Below are 19,522 nucleotides of genomic sequence, written 5' to 3'. Positions count from 1 at the left end.
TTATTTCCGGGTGACTGTTCTCGGTAAACTACATATGCAGTCAGAGGAGGGTTTACCAGAAGGAGACCCTAGATCCGAACCTGACGTAGGCGCTTTGGGATTACAGCCTTGTTGAATAGATGGAGGGCTACGGGTTTGCTGAAAGGAAAAAGACATCTAGTTAGCACAGTAAATTCCTTGGATAAAACCCGTGGACACTTACTCGGCTTACACACACGACGTAATCCTGTATTTCCGATGATAGTGCACAGTGTAAGAGCGCTAGGACAAGGTCAGAAGTCTGGTTCAAATCATTTATTGAACGAAATACTTACTCTTACGGGCAAACGCTCACAATCACTGACTATATCAAAAAGTTTAGTTACTGTAATCTCATAACTAAACTTCATTAATTAGACAAGACTGATGAGTGTTGTACATACAGCACAGCGGACACCGATAGCAGCTTGCTATATACTGTTAGCATTGTTCATGTCTTTGCTCCAACTTCATGAAACATACCGATGCTTCGATACTTGGGGTAGCACGAGCAACAGCAATGAGAGGAAAGAGAATACCGAGGACTGTCATGGCAAGAGATAATTACGTAGGTGATAGACATTGGAAAGCTTAGATAGAATATCGAAATGGAAACCACGAGACCTCGGGAATGTACTCCGTTTATATAATTACACCGAACCTCCAAAGCTGCGCTGAGACATTCAGCCATTCCAATCCTCATCCTTGATTATGCTAGGCTATTAACCCTGCGAGATGGCCAACTACTCAACAATTTGTCTCACACGTGGCTCTAGCGGGCCGGACTCGGGGGCTCCTGGAGTCATCTGGAATGGTTCATATAGACCATTAAATTCGACGTTGTGTAGCAGCTTTCAGCTGCATTCTGAACACATAGGGATTGAGATCTGGCTGTCAGTTCTTACGTGCCTCGGATGTATCACCTGTGCAACTACCGGCCTTTTGCTATTTGAAAAGTCGTAAATAAATAGAAACGGCTGTGGGGTTAGGTATGCCCTTAAGCTAGGAGCTAAACTAAGATCTTATACTATATTCAGGATATAACTGACAGCTAAATGAACATTATACAAAGTGGAATCAGGAAACCCCCAAACACAATCCGAATTATTTACAAGTAAATGAAGCCGCCTTGCTAGCATCACCCCCAACATAAGTCAAAATCTTAGGGTACGCACACAGGTTCGCCGTGCGCAAAGGAAGCTGAGCAGTCCCAGTAGCAGTCGGTGTAGCAATAGCCTGCAGTGTATCCGGAGCAGTCTCATTTTCAACCCAATCCACAAGAGCCTCAAAGCTACTGCCAGGATAGAATCCGATGCCAGCCTTGCAGTGCTCAGCACCAGGGGCCGCGAAAAAGCGATAGTAATCCTGAAGATTGGCATCGATGTCCATGGCCTTCTGGTAGTAGTTCTCAGTACCATTGAAGAAGATGAGCTGGTCCTTCATGCCGTGCCAAGAAATCATTTTACCGCCCGCCTGCTTGAATCCTGTCAGATTGGGATCGCGGGTGCCGATGACGGAACTGTATTCGTTGACGGACTGGCGGAAATGACGAACATATTCAGCGTAGTTGATTGTTGATAAGTCTACTGAAGAATTCCGAGAAAGGAAAATCTGCTGCCAGTCTGCGGAGATTTGGAACGGCACGCCCTTGCAGTGCTTTGATGGTGTTGTGCAGTTTGTGCCTGCTAGGCTGGTGAGAGGTGCGTCGTGGGAGAGTCCATACCAAAGGGAGGATCCGTATGCGTCTGACGGCCCGGCCCATACGAGAGAAACGTATTTGGCGGCCTTGGCGGTGAGTTTGATAGTGCTATTATTGGATACACACTGTGCTGTCTTGCCAATCACGGTGGTTGGGTCAAACTTGCAGAGTCCTGGCAGGGAAATGATGCCATCTTTGACCCCATCGAGCTCATCGCAGGCGTTGATTGCGTATTCAGTGATAGCTTCTAATTCACAAGTTGAGGGGTAGTAGTCTGCATGAATATGTTAGCAATTGGTCATTCATTGGTATCGCGGAAAACTTTACCCAGAACATCCATCAACATCTGAGGCCAGAATTCGGCAGGAATAAACTTATCCCAGTTGATGGCAGGCGCGCCAGCCAAAATCCCATCATACTGAGTGGGATATCGCTGAGCCATCATCAGGCCCTGTCGACCTCCAGTAGAGCATCCATTCCAATAAGCATACTTGTGTGGCTTTCCGTAGAACATCTTGGTAGCAGCCTTTCCCAATGAGGCAGTCTCGTCCAGAGTAACGGAGCTAAAGTCTTGCATGTTTGCCCAGTTTACATTCCCTTCACTAGCCAGTCCCCAAGACTTGACGGTTGCCAACTCATCATGTCCACCATTTGTGGAAGCAGCCGCATAACCTCCGAAGACGGCCTGGCTGAGCGCACCCAGAGAACCCATGGTCCAGCCACCACCGCCCATGCCGACAAAGCGGCCATTCCAGTTATCAACCGGGAGCGAAATCCAGGTAGTGACCTTATCATTCCACCCGGGGTGAGTGTAGTTCACCGTCAGCTGGCAAACTTCCACAGTCTTATCCGTTTGAACAGGATAGGCGTTCAAGGTATCGTCTACATCCCAGTGTGCTTGGTCCAGCTTTGCATCGACGGAGAGAACATTGATGTTCGGAAGACCGAGAGAGGCGAACGCATCACGCGTGCAAGATTTTGTCGCACCGGTGTTCGCTGACGAGGCCGTAGTCAGGAGCTGAGAGAGCCCAAAGAGATATACTGAGGTCGAGGAGACCATTTTGAAAACGGAGTTGGAGCCGAGGCTCAGGGAGAAGATTGAGGAAGATGATATCACTGATCGACAGCTTCAAACTTAAGGTGTGCGAGCAAGCAGAGCTTTATACTGGGTCCATGCAAACAATAACAAACAGCAGATCGGACTAATGAATCCACTGGGTGGGGGTGTTCATCTCACACGGGCGGAAGCGAGATTTGGTTACAGAAGGTGGAGCAGCCAGGATCGTAGCTCGGCACTTTCAGAGAAGACGAGTGCCTTAATATACCACAAGTTGTCGCTTTAGAGATGTCAGCAACGGTGGAAATTTACTCCTGAGAGAATTTATTCGATATTTGCATATTGTAATTACAATACGGAAAGTCAAGTTAATAAGCTTAAATTAACTTGCAGCCACATCGGATAAGGGGTATGTGGCTTGAAATATTACGATTGGCATCACTAGCTGTGTTTTATTCAAGTTTTGCGACTTAAATATTTAGTCCGATAATAGTCTGCAAGGTTCCCCGCATACAGATAATTATCCCACCGGACCTCGGGTTCGGTTATCACTGTGGTTTGGCATCTTCGGCACAACAGCTGGAAAGCTAATTGGTCTTACATCGAGCTATAAGCCGAAATCAGTTCCCGAGTCTCTCATTATTTATATTGTACGAATGCCAAGTCTGAACAAGGTTTAGGCAACGCGGGGCCCCGGAGTTTTGCCGGCGACGTGGTTAGTACGTTGTGTTTCGGGCATTATATTGAGATATTCTATTACTAGAAAGTCACTTGCCAGAGCATTCGAAGTCGTTTCATGCGAGGAGAAAAGATGTTAAGGCGTCACGCAATCATATATCTATAGTGAGCCTTATTTTGGCATCAATCAAGCCTGCTTTATGAAATACCGTGGTACCAGCTTGAAGTACTGTATAAAGATTCGATATCTATATCTGGTCGGTAAAACGTAATAGCATCTACCACTCTCAATCACCTTCATCTTCGTCCTACCAATATCCGCATATTCCACGAGCTCGCGGATACACTTAGTCCCGATGCCGGGGGTAAAAGACTCCTGATGAAACCAAGAGCCCATGGTTTATACCCACAAAGTATCCCAAATATCCAAGAGCATCAGAGTTCCAGTAACATAGAAATCAGCTCAGTTCTCGTGCAGAATGTACAATTCTACTTTCATCTCTGTGATCTTAGGATAATCACCTTCTAGTAACTTCACCTTTACTAACTATAGTGCACTTGTTTATGCTTAGCAAGCATTGATATAGATAAAAAGGCGGCAGTTTTTGGAAATTACTGAGTAGCACAAGGAGAGTAAGAGGCAGGGGAACGTGGTTGTACATTTTATATATTCTTTTCGCTGCTTCTCTGGAAAATGCTTCGACATGGCCTGTAAGTGGGGCATGGTAAGTGGAGTGAGTCGACAACATAGTGATAAAGCTTTGTCTGAGAGAATTCTTCGACCGCGGTTTCAGAAAGCTCGACTACTGCAGTGGGAAGCAATATACAGAAACAGGAATCCAACCGTCGGAACTTCTACTATAAATCCCTTGTCCAACTAGATATTTGACACATACCCTTCTCATACCGAAGTGTTCTGTTCTTCGAATCAATTCAATTACAATAGATACTTACCTAGGTACCTGGTACGCAACTCACAAATATTTCGCCGGATGGAATACTTCCTATCCTGTTCGCTCCTTCCTTTCACATGAAGCCCTAAGAGGAAGCAAGATCTAGCTTAGACCTTTTTTTGGGTCATAATGATGGCTTGTAACAAGGTGAACATTGCGTCTTTTGTTGGCGCAATGTAAATCACAAAGACAGACTAGCCCCTGTGCACGACAGGTGACACGATTTACGCTTTTCTGAAGTACCTTGACCCTCATCTAGGTCAGTCTTAATCTGGGAAAGAAAACTATGAGAAGTGGCTCTCGCCATTGGAAGAGTGGGCGAGGAGCCCACTAATGATCGAGGGTCTCTGGGCATGTGAGAGATACCTTTGGGAGAGAGCTATCAAACGCTAGCAGTGGTCCATTTTCTTTTTCATAAAGATCTGGCTTTTTTTAACCTAGGTACTTATGTTCAGAGGCTTGTGGCTTTCTATACCATTAGTTGTATCAAATTGACCTGGATGAGAATCTCGATGTTGCAACCGAGAATTACACATATAGCTCACCAATCGTGGCGTTTAGGTCTCTACGTCTTGCAAATGCATGAATCATTGCACTGGTGTTAACGGATTTGCTTGGGCGATGTCCAGGGCAGGCTCCTCTATCCGGGGGCTCTAGCACTGATATTGCTGCTGCATGTCAGCCGTGTCGGACGCATGACGAAGCCCTGATGCGGGCATTTGACCATCATCTACCGCTGCAGAGGCTTGCATGGGGTGTTGTTGAAAGGCCTGAAGAAAGTATAGGTGATAGGACATGAAACCTTTAACGTGTGATTACATCTCCGATGTGGTAGTAAAATCTCCGGTGAAGGGGAAGTTGTTTAATTGAGTTAGGAGATAAATACTTAACGCGCCAATGGACTTTTTCTTCCCCCCGAATAATCTATATGAAAGCGATGCCCCTGCTTATTCGAGGCCAAACAATGCATTTTTCACTTCAATTATATCAGGCTACAATATAATACACATCGAGTGCGTTGTGTGTTACAAATTTTATAGATCCACGTTGGACCCTGCTGACCTCATCTGCTGTCTTAGGAACAGCCTTCCAAGGGTTTCCCAACTTTGTTGGCTTTTTTTTTCTTATGACCTTGGAGAACTTCATCTTCTTTGTATCGATATATGTACGATTGCTCTAATTTTTCTTATATTGCGCTCAGAGGACCTCACGATTCTTGTTTTGTCACGTTCCACTTTGCTTCGCCACCCGCGTCATCGGTCTGAGCTGGAGCTTGAATCGTGTGCCTGGGTACCTACAACGCACAAGAATTTCCTGGGTGCGCTGTCAGCCATGCCCGATGTCGGTTCGTGATCAACAGCGCTAGTAAGATCGAACGGAAAGCCGGAATTACTGCGTGCTGCGAGCATTCCTGTGATCCAGAATCCTGTATGATTTGGCCAGACCCCATTGGCTGATGAGCTCCTGAAAATTCTCCTTGTTTGAGCACACAACTGCTCCATACTGGGGACAACCCAACTCCGATCGTTGCCCAATTATCGAAGCTGTCATGGATCCGCCCATGACCCCGACACCAGGCAATGTAGCCGCCCGACCGCCTCGCCCCTCGCTTTCCTCTAGCTCGAGAAAACGCCGGCAGCCCAGCGATTACCCACCATCTGCTGATAACAGCGCTAGATGTAATCCAATGGGCGGTCGGGCCCCAGGCACTGCTCCGGTATCCGTCTCCGAGACTACCAACGAGACCGAGACCCGCTTCGAACCCCCCGCTGATAATGCTGGCAAACCCTCCAAGTCTTCCAAACGCAAGAAGAAGCGCGATCGCAAACGCCGCAACCGCCACCAGTCTTTTATTCCACCCGATCGCGAGGAACCCCATGAAAGCCCTGGACGTAATACAGGTGCGGGAGGTAATTCAATGGAGGCCGATCGGCCAACCTCGAGGGACGCTACGTCGTTCTTCAATTTGGGGCGGAATTTGAGCAATACAAGCTTAGAGAGCGATGCCCTGTTGGATCACCGGTATGTGAACCTGGATTGTGGATGTTGGAGATTTACATTGAATTCTAATGATTGTCTTGCGTAGCGACCAACCTATGATGCGACCTCGGCGTGACAGTCGCCTTGGATCGTCATTGCGCCCCGGCTCCTTACTCTCGAGCGTCTACCGGTCGAACGATGGACAATCTCGCAATACCCCAAGAGCAGGACGAAGCCAGCAGTACCAGGATGACGATAGCGACGAAGAGGACAATGATCGGACACCCTTGGTGCGATCGAACTCAAGCCACAATCGCTATGGAACAGATAGTCGCCCGAGTATGTTTTCAACTCGTGCTCGACAACCCTCCGTCCAGACCGTCTCTTCCGGGTGCTCGCCAAAGGACAACCGCAGCCCCCTCTATTCTCCAGCTGTCGACCGAGACTACGATGTCAATAATCCGCCATCCATCCCCGGGTCTCCAAAGCTGGGACCGGAGATGAACTACGACGATGCAGTGGTCACCGGGGCTGATTGGGATTTCACGCTGGCGCGATCAATGGAGAACCGCAGGGACTCTTTGAACATTCTCAACGACACATTGATTGATATTGACGGCAATGGGGTACACCCCCATTCTGCACCATCTTCTTCACCTGGATCGCCGCTGCTTTCTCCAAACCAGGAATTGCGGCGACGCCGGACTGTGGCATTGCCGGCAGAAGGAGATGTGTGTTTCCCCACCGAGACAATATCAGAAATCGGAGACGAGGGGCCGAGGCAGATGGGCATAGAAGCTGGCGAACGTCGAAGACGTCGACACCGGCGGTGGCCCGATCTCTCCGCACTGGAAGAATGGAGTCGCGAGGAGAAAGAGGGACGCAACGGGGATTTCCGAGTCAAGAAGATCAGTGAGCCGATGCTCATCGAAGGCCGATTGCGTCCACAGTATAAATCCTGGAAACGCGAAGAGGAAGAAGCACCTTATCGATTCACTTACTTCAACGAAGAATTCCCGAGCACCATTCACGCCCAGACTATCTCTGAGCTGGTACAGCCAGGCGGTAGCTTCCGAGATTTGTTCATTCCGGACCCCCCAGAGTTGGAGGATTCGTCAGATGATTCAGATAATGAAGAGGACTCATTCATTGATAATCCGGCAAACCACCAAAACCTTGGTAATAAGCCGGCCTCTCATCCGGATCTCCAAAGTCAAGGCCAAGGCCAGGGCCATCAAACAAACGCCAACCCTAATATGACAGTTCAGAATGTCTCGGTCGCTACTGGAAAGACTACAAGCGACCTTCTTACTGGCAATGCTCCCCCTGTCAGAGGGCCCTCGCGTTTGTCTGTGATCAGCGAAGGGCACGCTGACTCCGCCCGCGAACTGTCGCCTGCACAATCGAACACTCATCTCGGCCCCGGCCAGCCCAAACCAAAACGGTACGGTCCTCGGCCGACTTTCTGGCTCGACGTTCTCTCCCCAACAGACGCAGAGATGCGTACGATCGCAAAGGCGTTCGGTATTCACGCGCTGACAGCAGAGGACATCATGATGCAAGAAGCTCGGGAGAAAGTCGAGCTATTCCGAAGCTACTATTTCGTCAACTACCGCACGTTTGAACAGGACAAAAACAGCGAGGATTATCTCGAGCCTGTGAACATGTACGTGGTAGTGTTCCGCGAAGGTGTAATTTCTTTCCATTTCTCGCAAACACCCCATCCAGCCAATGTGCGACGCCGCATCCGCCAGCTGATGGATTACCTGATCCTAAGCTCAGACTGGATCTCCTACGCCCTGATCGACGATATTACCGATGTTTTCGGACCGCTGATCCAAGCCATTGAAGACGAGGTTGATGAGATCGACGAAATGATCATGCAAATGCACTCATCTAGTAAGGAAGACTCGCCAAGTGATAGCGTGCCTCCCTCATTCGCCCCCGGAGAGATGCTCCGACGGGTAGGCGAATGCCGCAAAAAGGTCATGGGACTGTATCGACTACTCAGCAACAAGGCCGATGTAGTCAAGGGCTTTGCCAAGCGCTGCAACGAACAGTGGGAGGTAGCACCAAAGTCCGAAATCGGTCTGTATCTGGGTGATATCCAGGATCACATTATGACGATGACGGGCAATTTGACACACTACGAAACGTAAGCCTTCTCCCTTTTCAAGGCGTTCCGCGCATCTCTGACCCCCTCCAGTATCCTGTCCCGCGCGCATTCCAATTATCTGGCTCAGATCAACATCCTCATGAACGAACGGCAGGAACATACTGCCGACGTGCTGGGTAAGCTGACTGTCCTCGGTACTATTGTGCTACCGATGAACATCATCTGCGGCATGTGGGGAATGAACGTCAAGGTGCCCGGTCAAGAAATTGACAGTTTGACCTGGTTCTGGTGCAGTATGTCTTCCTTGAAGTTGAAAGATTTCCCTGTTTTCCATATCCAAATGCTAACCTTTTCCTAGTTACTGCCGGGTTATTCGTATTTGCTCTTGTTTCCGTTGTGATTGCTAAACGAGTCTACAAAATCGTATAGACGGACTACCTAATTTGTCCATTTGTTTTGAAGCTTCCGTCGACTGGATCGATACCCTGGATTTTTGATTTTTTTTTTCATTTTCTTCGACTGAAAATTGTCTCCGACTATGAACACGCTGCTTGTCGGAGCAAGATGAGATTGACGATATATGGTACATGTATCGGTTCGTTCTTTGCTGCATTTGGGAGGTTTGCCTTTTGGTATTTACATATTGGTTTACAGCTTGGATAGAACTGTACAATGTACACTAGTTAATGAATATTTGCCCTCTGAAACATGGGCTGTATACTTGTTTCCTGCTTATTTCTTGCTTATGTCTTTTCAAATTTACTTGATAACAGGATTTTTGGTGGCGTCTGCACACTCTTTGTTCTTTGAGGGAAACAAGGACATAGCCAGAGAGGGGTGCTTAATTGTGAATGAAAGGGGGTGTTTTCCTTAAAATGAATCCTCGATATTTGTATACTCTAGTTTCAAAATAAAATTTTGTAGAAGGACATTAGTAGGTTGTATATCTAGTACCTATACACCTGACATAATGTATGTACGTTGTGTTTTGTTAGTGACGCCGTGGCGCGGTGAGGTCATTGTATTTTCCTTACTTCTAGTAATTAATTATTGTACTGACTTGCAGGTATTATTGCCAATAATATCACATTTCCTTGTTAAATACCTGTCACCATCCCCCGGAACTGGTTCAAACTTCCCAAGTGACTTCATCTTTCTTCTTTGTGGTTCCTGTTCCTTGTCTGTTTTTAATTCTTCTGCTAAACATCTCCCTATTTTATCCTTCAATGCCACATTCTTTTCTAAGGATTTGCAAGAATTCTAGACCGTGTTCTCTGCAGTCCCCCTTGACGTGGTCTATGTTCATTGGTCTTTACACACGGACCTGACCCTCTTAGCCACTTTTCACCGAGGTCCTGACCGACATCTCTGCAGGCGTATTTGGCACCTAACAGCACCGAACAGCCTATAGACGCCACTGTTGCGTAAAACCCAGTCAAGTCAAGCCAAAACGTTGAGCCGGATCGGCAGTCTCCATTCCGCTCTTAATTCCGCCAACCAAATCTTGTCTTTCCTTCCATTTCGTCGTTCTAGACGCTCTTGTTTTTTGGACCTTTCTCGAAACAAAGCAAAAGGCAGTGATGTGTGTGCTCTTTGCACCCTGACGGCCCACTTGGTACACCTCCATCTCTCCAGTTTTCCCCCCTGCACGCTTTCGCTTTTCCGTGCGTCTCTGTACAGAACCTCATTCCCCCGGCATACAGCATGTGGTCTTCGGCTATTCGTCCTGCACCCTCACATGTGTAACAAACCCGTATTCTGCACAACATCTCAATCCTCGTGATATCTCATTCGCTCTTACCAAGAACAACTCGTTTCTTCACCGTCGAGCTTTCCCTGCCTGGGACGCTGTTCCTTGCTTTTTCTTACCCTTTTCGGTCCTGTGTCTGCCCAACTCCGAGGCTCCCTCTTGGGTCTCCTGACTTGTCGACGTCGCGTTAGCTCATCCTAATTCGACAAAATGGCTGCAGAGTCCGAGTGGCCGGCTCATCTTAACGGTACCTCTGGCCAACCCAGAGTGGTCAAGGATGCAGCGCCGGCAGGATCGCATCTGGCGTATCGGTCGGCCGATGAACGCGCCATCGATAATCAATCCGATAAATCACAGCCACAACCCACCTCACAGGTGCCTAAGCTTACTCCCAATTTTCCTACCCCTTCCGCCGCCGTCTCTACCACAACCTCCGCCGTTTCCTCTCGGGAATCTTCTCCGGTCCGACTCTCCTCGCGGGCCCTCAATTCTTCCCCCAGCAGCCGGGTTTCTTCGCAGACTCGAAAGCCAAGTCAAGATCAAGCCAGCCCGAACCGACACTCCAACGGCTTGACGTCTGGTCAACCTACACATTCCCCATCCGCGAGCTTTTCGCGTTCCTCCTCTTCACCCGTCAAATCTCTCGTCCTCTCCGCTCCCGTCGACTTATTGGCCAATGTTGCCAGCCCGGAAAAGTCCAATATGCCATCATGGGCCGCAAACCGTCGTACCGAGGTGGAGTCGCCGACCCTTCCAAATACTTCACACAAAAGAACGCCACAGCCGTCAGAGGATCCAACAAAGGTGGACCGAAATGTGGTGGCCCGGGCTACCACTCGAACCAATAGTGGACAAGGCTCGTCGTTGGAGACAGTCGAAGAGATGGCAAGCAACCCAACCACACCTTCGGGCGAGACAGCTGCCAAGCCGATGACACCGGAGGAGTCTCGGTTGGATCGCATCGATGAAGACCCAACCCCGCGTGCCTCACAACCGCATCGAGGGAGTGGCAGTGACAGCGGCGAGCATCGAGCCGCCGATCCTAAGGAAGAGCCTCGTCCCCAGACCACCACCGCCGCGAAGACTCCCCGAACCCTCATGCCGCAACGATCGACAACTTCCCTTAGTGCTGGCGCTCGTGGGAAGCCTGCCGATGGCTCGGTTCGGAACATGATCGTGGAAACAGAGACAGTCAGCTCGATCCCGCAGGTCTCCATGGGAGTTGGAAATGGTGAGCGAGGCGCTGTTTCTCGCTCGGAAACGGGCACGCTCCGTGTGAAAGCTTCCACCGAAACCATTCGTCCCCGCAAAGAAAAGAAGAAGCACCGCCGAGCCAACAACCTCACGGCAGGCGCTGCATCAAGCAAGGCGGATATCTTCGAGGCCAAAGTGGCCAACGCGGTGGATGAGGCCGATGTTTCAGACTCCGATGAGACTTTCGTTTACGAATCAAACCCGCCAGATCCATACCCCAGTCGACCTCCTCGTTATCACTCCCGGACGCCTAGTGCAACCTCTAATGCGAGTCAGGACCTGGCTAGTCGCACACGAGGGTTGCGGGATGCTTCCCACGGCGTGACGGGCAAGCGCAGCATGAAATTTGCCACTGCTTCTTACAGCATTGATGGTGACGGGCCGGATGCTGATGGGACTTCACGATCCTCCAGAGTTGACGGAAACGGAACCATCACCCCACGACACCACAATATTGGCAGTCGTCACCACCCTCGCAATGGCATGCATAATCTTTTTGATTCGGACACACTTTCTCAATCGCAACCACAATCTCAAGCTCCGAAATCACCACGCCATTTCACTGGCACGGGCTACCGACATTCCCGACACAGCAATACCCGAATGTCTCCAAACTACCGTACTATGAGTGGTGCTAAGAAAAACGATGAAACTTGCATGGATGAGTTCGCAGCCGAAGGCGCAGATGATGAGCGCACACCCCTGGTGGGAATGCGCTCAGTTCGCAGTCGGAATGGTGGTCGTCGACCCAACAGCGCCAGTTTACGCCAGATGGAGTATATGGCGCAGCGACATCGCGGATTTTTCTCCCGATTTGGTTCATGTGCTATCATCCTCCTGCTCCTGTTGATTGTAACAGGCGGTGTAACCTCGTTCATTGTCGCAGCAACTCAACCCCTTCTTGATGTCCAAGTCATTGCCATTCAAAATGTGCTTGCTTCAGAACAGGAGCTTATGCTTGATTTAAATGTGCAGGCCGTCAATCCAAACCTGTTTCCAGTGACCATTGATGACACGGACGTCGACATCTTCGCCAAGAGCGGATATGTTGGGTCTGATAAATTCTGGCGCGAGCATGGTGCAAACGACCCGGATTACTTCCCGCGGGTGGAGCAAAGCCGACGTCGCTGGCAACTCTCACAAACCGTGCGATGCATGGGCAGCGTGGAATGTCTCAAGAAAGCCATGGGTGGACACTCAGCACCGCACGTCAGTGGCGGTGTCGACAAGGGCACCGATCCTCCAGAAGACCCAGAAGGCGATCCGAAATCTATGCTACTCGGCCGCGTATTCCGCTTTGACTCTCCACTCTCTTTTGAATCCTCGCCATGGAATCACTTCACCTCGAGCTCGAAAGGACAAATCCGTCTAAGCCGACCAGGCAATAAGACCGAGACAGGAGGCACAGAGCGCTGGGAGCATGTCCTCCAACATCCCTTCGAACTGACAGTCCGCGGCGTGGTCAAATACCAACTCCCACTAAGTTCCCGCTACCTATCGGCAACCATCAGCTCCACCATCAAGGTGGTACCAGATGCCGATGACTCAGACACACCGGGCAACGACACAGCGCGAATTTCTGGCGCCAAGCAAATTCCAACACTTCGCCTTCCACTCGATACTCGCTCCGCGGGCTCGAGACGACCCTTTACGGCATAACATTTAGCGATAGATTGATATCATTGACTCACGACAGCCGATCTCCTTTTTCTTTTTACTTTCACTTTCACTTTTGTACTTTTTTATATTATGTAACAAGACGAAAAGCAAGGAGCCTATCTTATTTCTATGCTCTATTTGCACGGACACCCTTTCTGCTTATTGCTGTATACCCATTTGCAATTCTCGGCTTCGCCTTTGTCTTTTGAAAATACCTTTTTTCCCTTTCATGTTTGTCTTGAAATATTGTTCATACGTTCCCGTCTTTACAACTTCCCAGCTTCCCGGTTCTGTTTCTTCCATGTATCTATACTACTTCGTCTCCTGGTTGGAGGTTTTGAGGAATGCGAATTTCGGGGGTTGTTAGCTTAGACTTAATGTAAGAGTTGGGCCGAATATTATGTCTTCATATATGTTTTCAAAGATATAACTATGGAAATCCTCTGCGATTTATAGTTCGTAGTAGTCGACTGTTTTGAGCAATTATTGGTAATCTCTCCTCCCGCCTTCCTATTTGGGAAGTCTTCCAAATCTAGTAAATACTATACCTAGATAGGTCTAGTGCAATATATTAAGAAAAAAACGTCGGTTGATCATGGGCCATACATTCAATAATTCGCAGCAAACTCCTCAATTCTGGATCTTGTTAAAATCACAGTTGACATGCCGGAGGATGACGACTCAGATTCTGCTAATGAGATGGAGATCAAATCAGAGCCTTCTTCACCAACACCGGAATCCGGATCCCCAGTAGGGACAGTAGGGATGGCCAGTCAACCGCCTGCTCCAGCTTCACCGGTCCAACCTATTATCAATCCAAGTGATGAGGTTCCAATGTTGCAACTTCCTCTAAACGCACAAAGTATCCGACTAGGGCAAATCAGCACATTAGGCCAACGCAGCAAGAACTCAAGTCAACCTACTGTCAATCCAAGTCCATCAGGTAACCAACCAACTCGAACCAGCGTCGAAACTGGACAATCAACTAGTATGCCCGGTACTCAACCGGCGGTTAGCACCCCGAACTCAACTCCAAGAAGAAGGCAAGAGACCAAGCCCCGGTCCAGCCGTATAACACCTAAGGACGTGCTCTCATTACTGCGCTCGGCATTGCCATACAAGTATTTCATCGAAAACCTCAGTTACAAAAAGGAAATATTCGAACGCATTGCTGCGGACTACGAAGTCCAATTCAAATGCCATGTTCACCCTACCACCGTCCATAGGCACTTCAAAATTGTTGTCCTGGATTATCGGAAAACAGAGCCAACCCCTAGAGAGCGAATGCATCTACTAGGGATGCATGAACTTGAACAAGAGCTCATTCTTCAAGAAATGTCCCACTGGATGGCTGGGTGGGAGGCAAACCCTAATATGACTTGGTCTGATGCGAAATCTCGTGAAGCCACCGCTATTGCAGCGTGGATGGACAAATTCGAGAGTTCTTCGGATGGCTATGAGCAATCTGGTATGGCTATGTTTCGTGTTACTTAATTGGTTCGATCTGATTGACTGATCAAAATAATAGAAGAAAGCGCGGTTCTTGCATTGAGAGGGACTCGGTTCCCGGGGCCTCTATTTCGATCTGACCCTAAATTGATTTCTGTGGATGCTGAAGCTTGGAGAATGAAGGTTTTGAAAAACCGAGCGAAATACTTACCCCGTAAGTCTGTGTTTCTGATAATCACGCTATATTTGGGCTAATGTATGCCCTTCTTGATTCAGCTGGCGGGGTTCCTCAATGGAGACAACCATCGAAGCCAAGGCCTTCTGGTCCGACGAGACTTGGGGCGTTGGCTCGGGACAGATATAGAGGAATTGAATCACCTCGAACGCCGTCGCATTCAGTTACGTCGCATTCAGTTACGCAGCGTACTTTGCCGCCTCACATCCCACCAAGAAAAGACTCACAGCCTCAAAATGCAGGTACGAAGTATGCGGAGTTTGCGACGCCGCAGGTGCCACAGGCGCCTCAGGATGATTCACGGAATATTGTATGGAAACAGATCACAACACCTCAGATGCCAGACCGGTCAATGTTACGCGGTAAGTCTATGTGTTATAGACGTTATACCCTTGATCATAGCAATATTAACTATTCGCAGAAACTGACATATCAACCCAAGCTACGCCTACCTACCCTGCTATTTACCATGCGCCACACAATCCCCAACAGCCAGGTAGCCTTTTAAACACCTCAGCCCAAAGCACACCTTCTGGTAAGTTTTCGTTTCGAACAGCAAGCATGGATCCGTCTAATCGATACAACCAAACACAGCCCCCCCAGCTGCGCTTAATCCCCCCGATCCAGTCCCGCAGCACCCGACGAACCCATCTAACGTGGTGGTAGAGCAAATGACCGAGAGTCTGAACAGGATCGGCGCTGCAGTGATCGCAGCGGTTAAAGCTCAAGTTCAGGATTCGAGCACAGTGTCTCACCCAGCGCAGACAGATGTCTCGCGATTGCAAAATTCTGTCGATCGATTGACTGTTCAAGTTCAGAGCCTGGAAGCTCAGATGAGATTGTTGACCGATGCGTTGCTGAAGAGGTGATTCTCTGGGGCGATGTAATGTATTATATTGAACATATATTTGTTATTCTATGACATGTATCACTATGCCTTTTACCGGAGTAGCTCGCAATTATCCTCTGTAATGGAAGACAACAAGCGTTCAATTACTTATAGCAAGATCCATATCAGAACACACTTGGGTGTTGGGTAGTATCAGTACTATCCACCAGCCATTCTACGCAGGATACAAAATAGAAATAAAAAGCATTGCGCTATCTGGACACATAAATATCATAAATCATAATCGTCGGCGCAAGGTCTCGCATCATTCATAACCGTAGCCAAGATATGAGTACAAAACAAAGAATAATAGTACCAAAGGAATCAAAACCAATAAGTACAGAGACAGCGCAACGAAAAAAGGAAAAAAGCAAAGAATCCATGGGGGTAAATAAATCAAAAGCGAGTATCGGGAGGTATCAGGAAGAAAGCCAGCCCGTGCGAGCAAAGGGGAATAAAAAGAAGCCAAGCAAATCAAGCCTAAAACAAAACCTTCGTAAACCGATTCACCAAATCCTCAATCGTAACAACGGCAGGGTCTCTCTCGGGAAGAAGCCTCCCCTGACCATCGAACCGGTTCGGCAAATCAACAGTGGAATCTGAGTCCTCCGAGACCTTCCCATCTCCCCGCCCAGAACCTGCACCTGCATGGGAAAAATTGCGAGGAACAGATTCAGAGCGACGACGACGATGATGACGTCCTTCCCGCGCACCACGCGCCCCAACAGTCGAAGAACTATCATCAGTCTCATACCCATCTCTATCTCCATCACTCTCGTGCAAATCGAACGCAACAGATTTCTTCTCATGCGGCGGCTGACTACTCGACTTCTGCCTCTCGTTCAAACCTAAACGAGAAAATTAGCCATGCTCAACCTGGTTCAAAGAACCCAAACCCACCCCGGAACGGGTTTCTCACATTGTCATCTGCCCGGCGCGCATATTGCTCCGGTCCAGGTACCCCGTACGCCGGATAATTCTGAGCGGTCGTCGGGCCCGCGCCAGGCGGCGGCGGATACGGCTGGGGCATGGGCATGTTCAAATTCTGCGTCGATTCACCAGGAGGAGGCGGGAACTGATTTGCGTTTTGGTAGAAGTGGGGGTCCAGATGCGTAGCAGGCGCAGCAGCATACGGCTCAGGATCGTACGCCTCCTCGTATGGGTCGCGGTGGTCATGGTCTACGCGAAAGCTACTAGTCAGGGTGAATATCTCGTGGAAAAAGGGGGGGTGGGCGCGTACGGGAATGGGCATATTTATCTTCTCGTTCTCTCTCCCTGGACTTCGACTTCCGGCGTTCGTTGTATTTGTGCGCTGCGTAGCCGAGCCCCGTGGCGCCCAGTGCTGCACCTGCGATGTCGCGCGAGCGGCTGCGGTGCTTGCGGCGACGGCCTTCGTGCTCTGAGGCTGACGAGCTGCTGTAGCGGGCGCCGCGGCTGCGGCTGCGGCTGCGTGTTGCGCGGCGTGCGCCGTACATTTCCGGTGGTTCCTGGTATGGCTGGCCTGGTTGGCCGTAGTAGTGATCACTGGGGATGCTGCCTTCCATGGGCGCGTTACCATATTCGATGAGGCCTGCTGAGTCGCGTGTTGGGTCGGGGTAGGACTGGGAGGGGGCGCGAGAGCGAGATCGGGAGCGGAGCCTGCCGCGCTCGCCTTCTTTCTCGTCTTTCTCGCTCTTCTTTTTCTCGTACAGACCTGTTGCTGCGGCGGTGGCTAGGCCCGCGCTGACGATTGGCAGGGCTTGTCTGAAGCGGCTGCGGGAGCGGGAGCGTTCGCCTTTGCGGGAGCGAGAGTGGCTTCGGACTTTTTCGACGATGGCAGCTGCTGCTGCACCTGCTAGACCGGCGCCGGCCATGTGCTCGCGGCGCTTGGAGATGCTCTCTGAATCGTCCTTGTCGCCTTTCGCTGAGCGGCCGCGGCTGGCAGCTCGGGAACGTGAGCGAGTGCGAGAGCGGCCCTTTCGGTCTCCGGCATTGGCCCTGGACTTGGACTTGCTGCGCAGTGCGGCGACACCGGCTGCCACGGCAGCAGCACCAACGCCTAGTTCGAGCAGAGTCTTTGCGCGGGAGTGCGAGTGCGAGCGACTGCGGCTCCGGCTGTGACGACCGCGGCCGTGGGAACTGTGGTAACTATGGCGGCTGTGGCGGTGGGAAGCATGATCATCATCGTAGGAATGAGAACGGTGGCGGCTCTTGCTTCGGTAGTAGTCGCGGGCACGAGAGGCAGCACTGACAGCCACAGCACCGAGAGCACCGGCACCAACGGTCTTACCGAGACGGCTGGCGCCATGGCTGACTTCACCGTCTTTCTTACTGCGACTGCGCAATAATTCCGCCGCGCCAGCTCCTACCAAAGCGCCCTCTGCCAAGTGGCGGCGGTGGTGGGAATGGGAACGGTCATCGTAGTCGCGGGTTTCCTTACGGATGTAAACCATGCTGTCATCGCTGCTGTAGTCGTCACGGCCGTGGCGGCGAGCAGCCTGAGAAATAGAATCACTGGGGCTCAGCTCTCGTCGCGAGCGTTGATCATCGTGCTCGCGGACTCGGCGGTGGCGGTGGTAGTAGTAGGGGTCCTCGTCTCCCTCTGAACGGCGCACGACATCGTATTCGGATTCACGGGGACTGTGGTATGCTTTGCGGGCTTCGCGAATAAGTATCGACTGATCTGTGGCAGCAGAGGATTGCTCCACTCGTTCCAGGGTTTCCATGGATCGGGAGTATTGACGATTGTTGTGGGGACGTAGGTACTCACTTTCGTAGGGTTCGTAATCGACCTCTCTTTCGTAGCGCGAGATAGTCAGGGGTTCATGGCGTTCCGTCTTGCGACGAATTACCAGCTCGCGCTCGCCGCCGTATGAATCCTCGTGCCTGGACATGAAGTCTCGACGGTCGTCTTCGGGGGGAATGACGTAACGCTTGATTGAGACAGGACGGCGTTCGTCCCAGACGTCCGATTCCCTTTCGTAGTCTCTGTAACTGTACGACATGGGGAGGTGATAGTTGAGAGAAATGTGGCAAAGAATGAAAGTTTTGTGCAGATGCGAAAGAAAAAAAGTGTAAGCTGCACGATGCAGGAAATAGAGGGGGCGGCAAGAAAGTGGGGGGTGCAGAGAGGATGTGATCGACTAATAATGGCGGGATGTTCCAAGGTTTCTGGCTGCCTGATTGGTAACAAAATGTTTCAAACCAATCAAGCGAATCAATAAAAGCCAAGGAAAATCTCAATTCTTGGGGCTGAAGAATGATTCAGAATGATGAAAGGCCTGAGTCTTTGTAGGGCAGAGATCGGGGAATCGGCACTCTCCCAACCCGACTCAGCCTCTAATGATCTGCAATGTCCGGAGTAGACTCGGGAGACTCGGAAGAGTGGAGAGGTCAACGTCGAAAAAGGTTGGCAAAATGCCCAAAATTAATGAAGATAACAGTTGAATGAAAGCAAAGGAAGAAGTGAGAGAGCGAGGGAGGGAAAGGCAAAGAAGATAAGCTAGTCACCACGTGAAGGCTTTTGTACTTCGGGCTCGGTTGCGCAAGTTGCTCATGGGGGCTGTGGCGAAACGCTTCTCCGTATTTTGATTATGTAGAGACCCTACCTACATATGTAGGTAGGGATTTCGAGGCTTAGAGTTGACTATGAAGTTGAGTGCATGCAGTGTGTTTGTTGATACTCCGTACTTCGTAAGTGTTTGGTCCCTTCCCGTGTCAGTCCCATGGGTTCCAATCACTGGTTGAGAGTGAATCCATGGTTCTAATCTTGATACCCGGGTTTCTATACGAAACTCATACACCTC

The 19,522-nt window shown here is 50.0% G+C and overlaps 5 protein-coding genes across 5 annotated transcripts; 3 read left to right on the top strand and 2 right to left on the bottom strand.

Moving 5' to 3' along the window:
• Positions 1-1,122: 1,122 nt before the first annotated feature.
• N7529_007863 (uncharacterized protein) lies at positions 1,123-2,777 on the bottom strand (the record flags this gene model as incomplete). Its single annotated transcript, XM_057243390.1, has 2 exons — positions 1,123-1,991; positions 2,045-2,777. 2 exons carry the CDS (start codon positions 2,775-2,777, stop codon positions 1,123-1,125), a joined length of 1,602 nt encoding a protein of 533 aa, XP_057094928.1.
• A 3,177-nt stretch (positions 2,778-5,954) lies between these two features.
• Positions 5,955-8,930, top strand: N7529_007862 (magnesium transporter CorA family protein; the record flags this gene model as incomplete). Its single annotated transcript, XM_057243389.1, has 4 exons — positions 5,955-6,427; positions 6,492-8,540; positions 8,592-8,794; positions 8,860-8,930. The coding sequence occupies 4 exons, from the start codon at positions 5,955-5,957 to the stop codon at positions 8,928-8,930; spliced, it is 2,796 nt and encodes a 931-aa protein (XP_057094927.1).
• Positions 8,931-10,461: 1,531 nt separating this feature from the next.
• On the top strand, positions 10,462-13,164 carry N7529_007861 (putative phospholipid metabolism enzyme regulator; the record flags this gene model as incomplete). The annotated part of the gene is made up of 1 exon (XM_057243388.1): positions 10,462-13,164. One exon carries the CDS (start codon positions 10,462-10,464, stop codon positions 13,162-13,164), a length of 2,703 nt encoding a protein of 900 aa, XP_057094926.1.
• A 663-nt stretch (positions 13,165-13,827) lies between these two features.
• Positions 13,828-15,717, top strand: N7529_007860 (uncharacterized protein; the record flags this gene model as incomplete). Its single annotated transcript, XM_057243387.1, has 5 exons — positions 13,828-14,632; positions 14,693-14,827; positions 14,890-15,210; positions 15,270-15,383; positions 15,443-15,717. The coding sequence occupies 5 exons, from the start codon at positions 13,828-13,830 to the stop codon at positions 15,715-15,717; spliced, it is 1,650 nt and encodes a 549-aa protein (XP_057094925.1).
• A 500-nt stretch (positions 15,718-16,217) lies between these two features.
• Positions 16,218-18,721, bottom strand: N7529_007859 (DUF3824 domain-containing protein; the record flags this gene model as incomplete). Its single annotated transcript, XM_057243386.1, has 3 exons — positions 16,218-16,585; positions 16,638-16,916; positions 16,978-18,721. The coding sequence occupies 3 exons, from the start codon at positions 18,719-18,721 to the stop codon at positions 16,218-16,220; spliced, it is 2,391 nt and encodes a 796-aa protein (XP_057094924.1).
• Positions 18,722-19,522: the final 801 nt, after the last annotated feature.

This window comes from Penicillium soppii, assembly GCF_028829465.1.
Source record: "Penicillium soppii strain IBT 18220 chromosome Unknown utg000006l, whole genome shotgun sequence".
Classification (NCBI taxonomy): Eukaryota; Fungi; Ascomycota; class Eurotiomycetes; order Eurotiales; family Aspergillaceae; genus Penicillium; species Penicillium soppii.
This window is presented reverse-complemented; position numbering and strand designations above follow the sequence as displayed.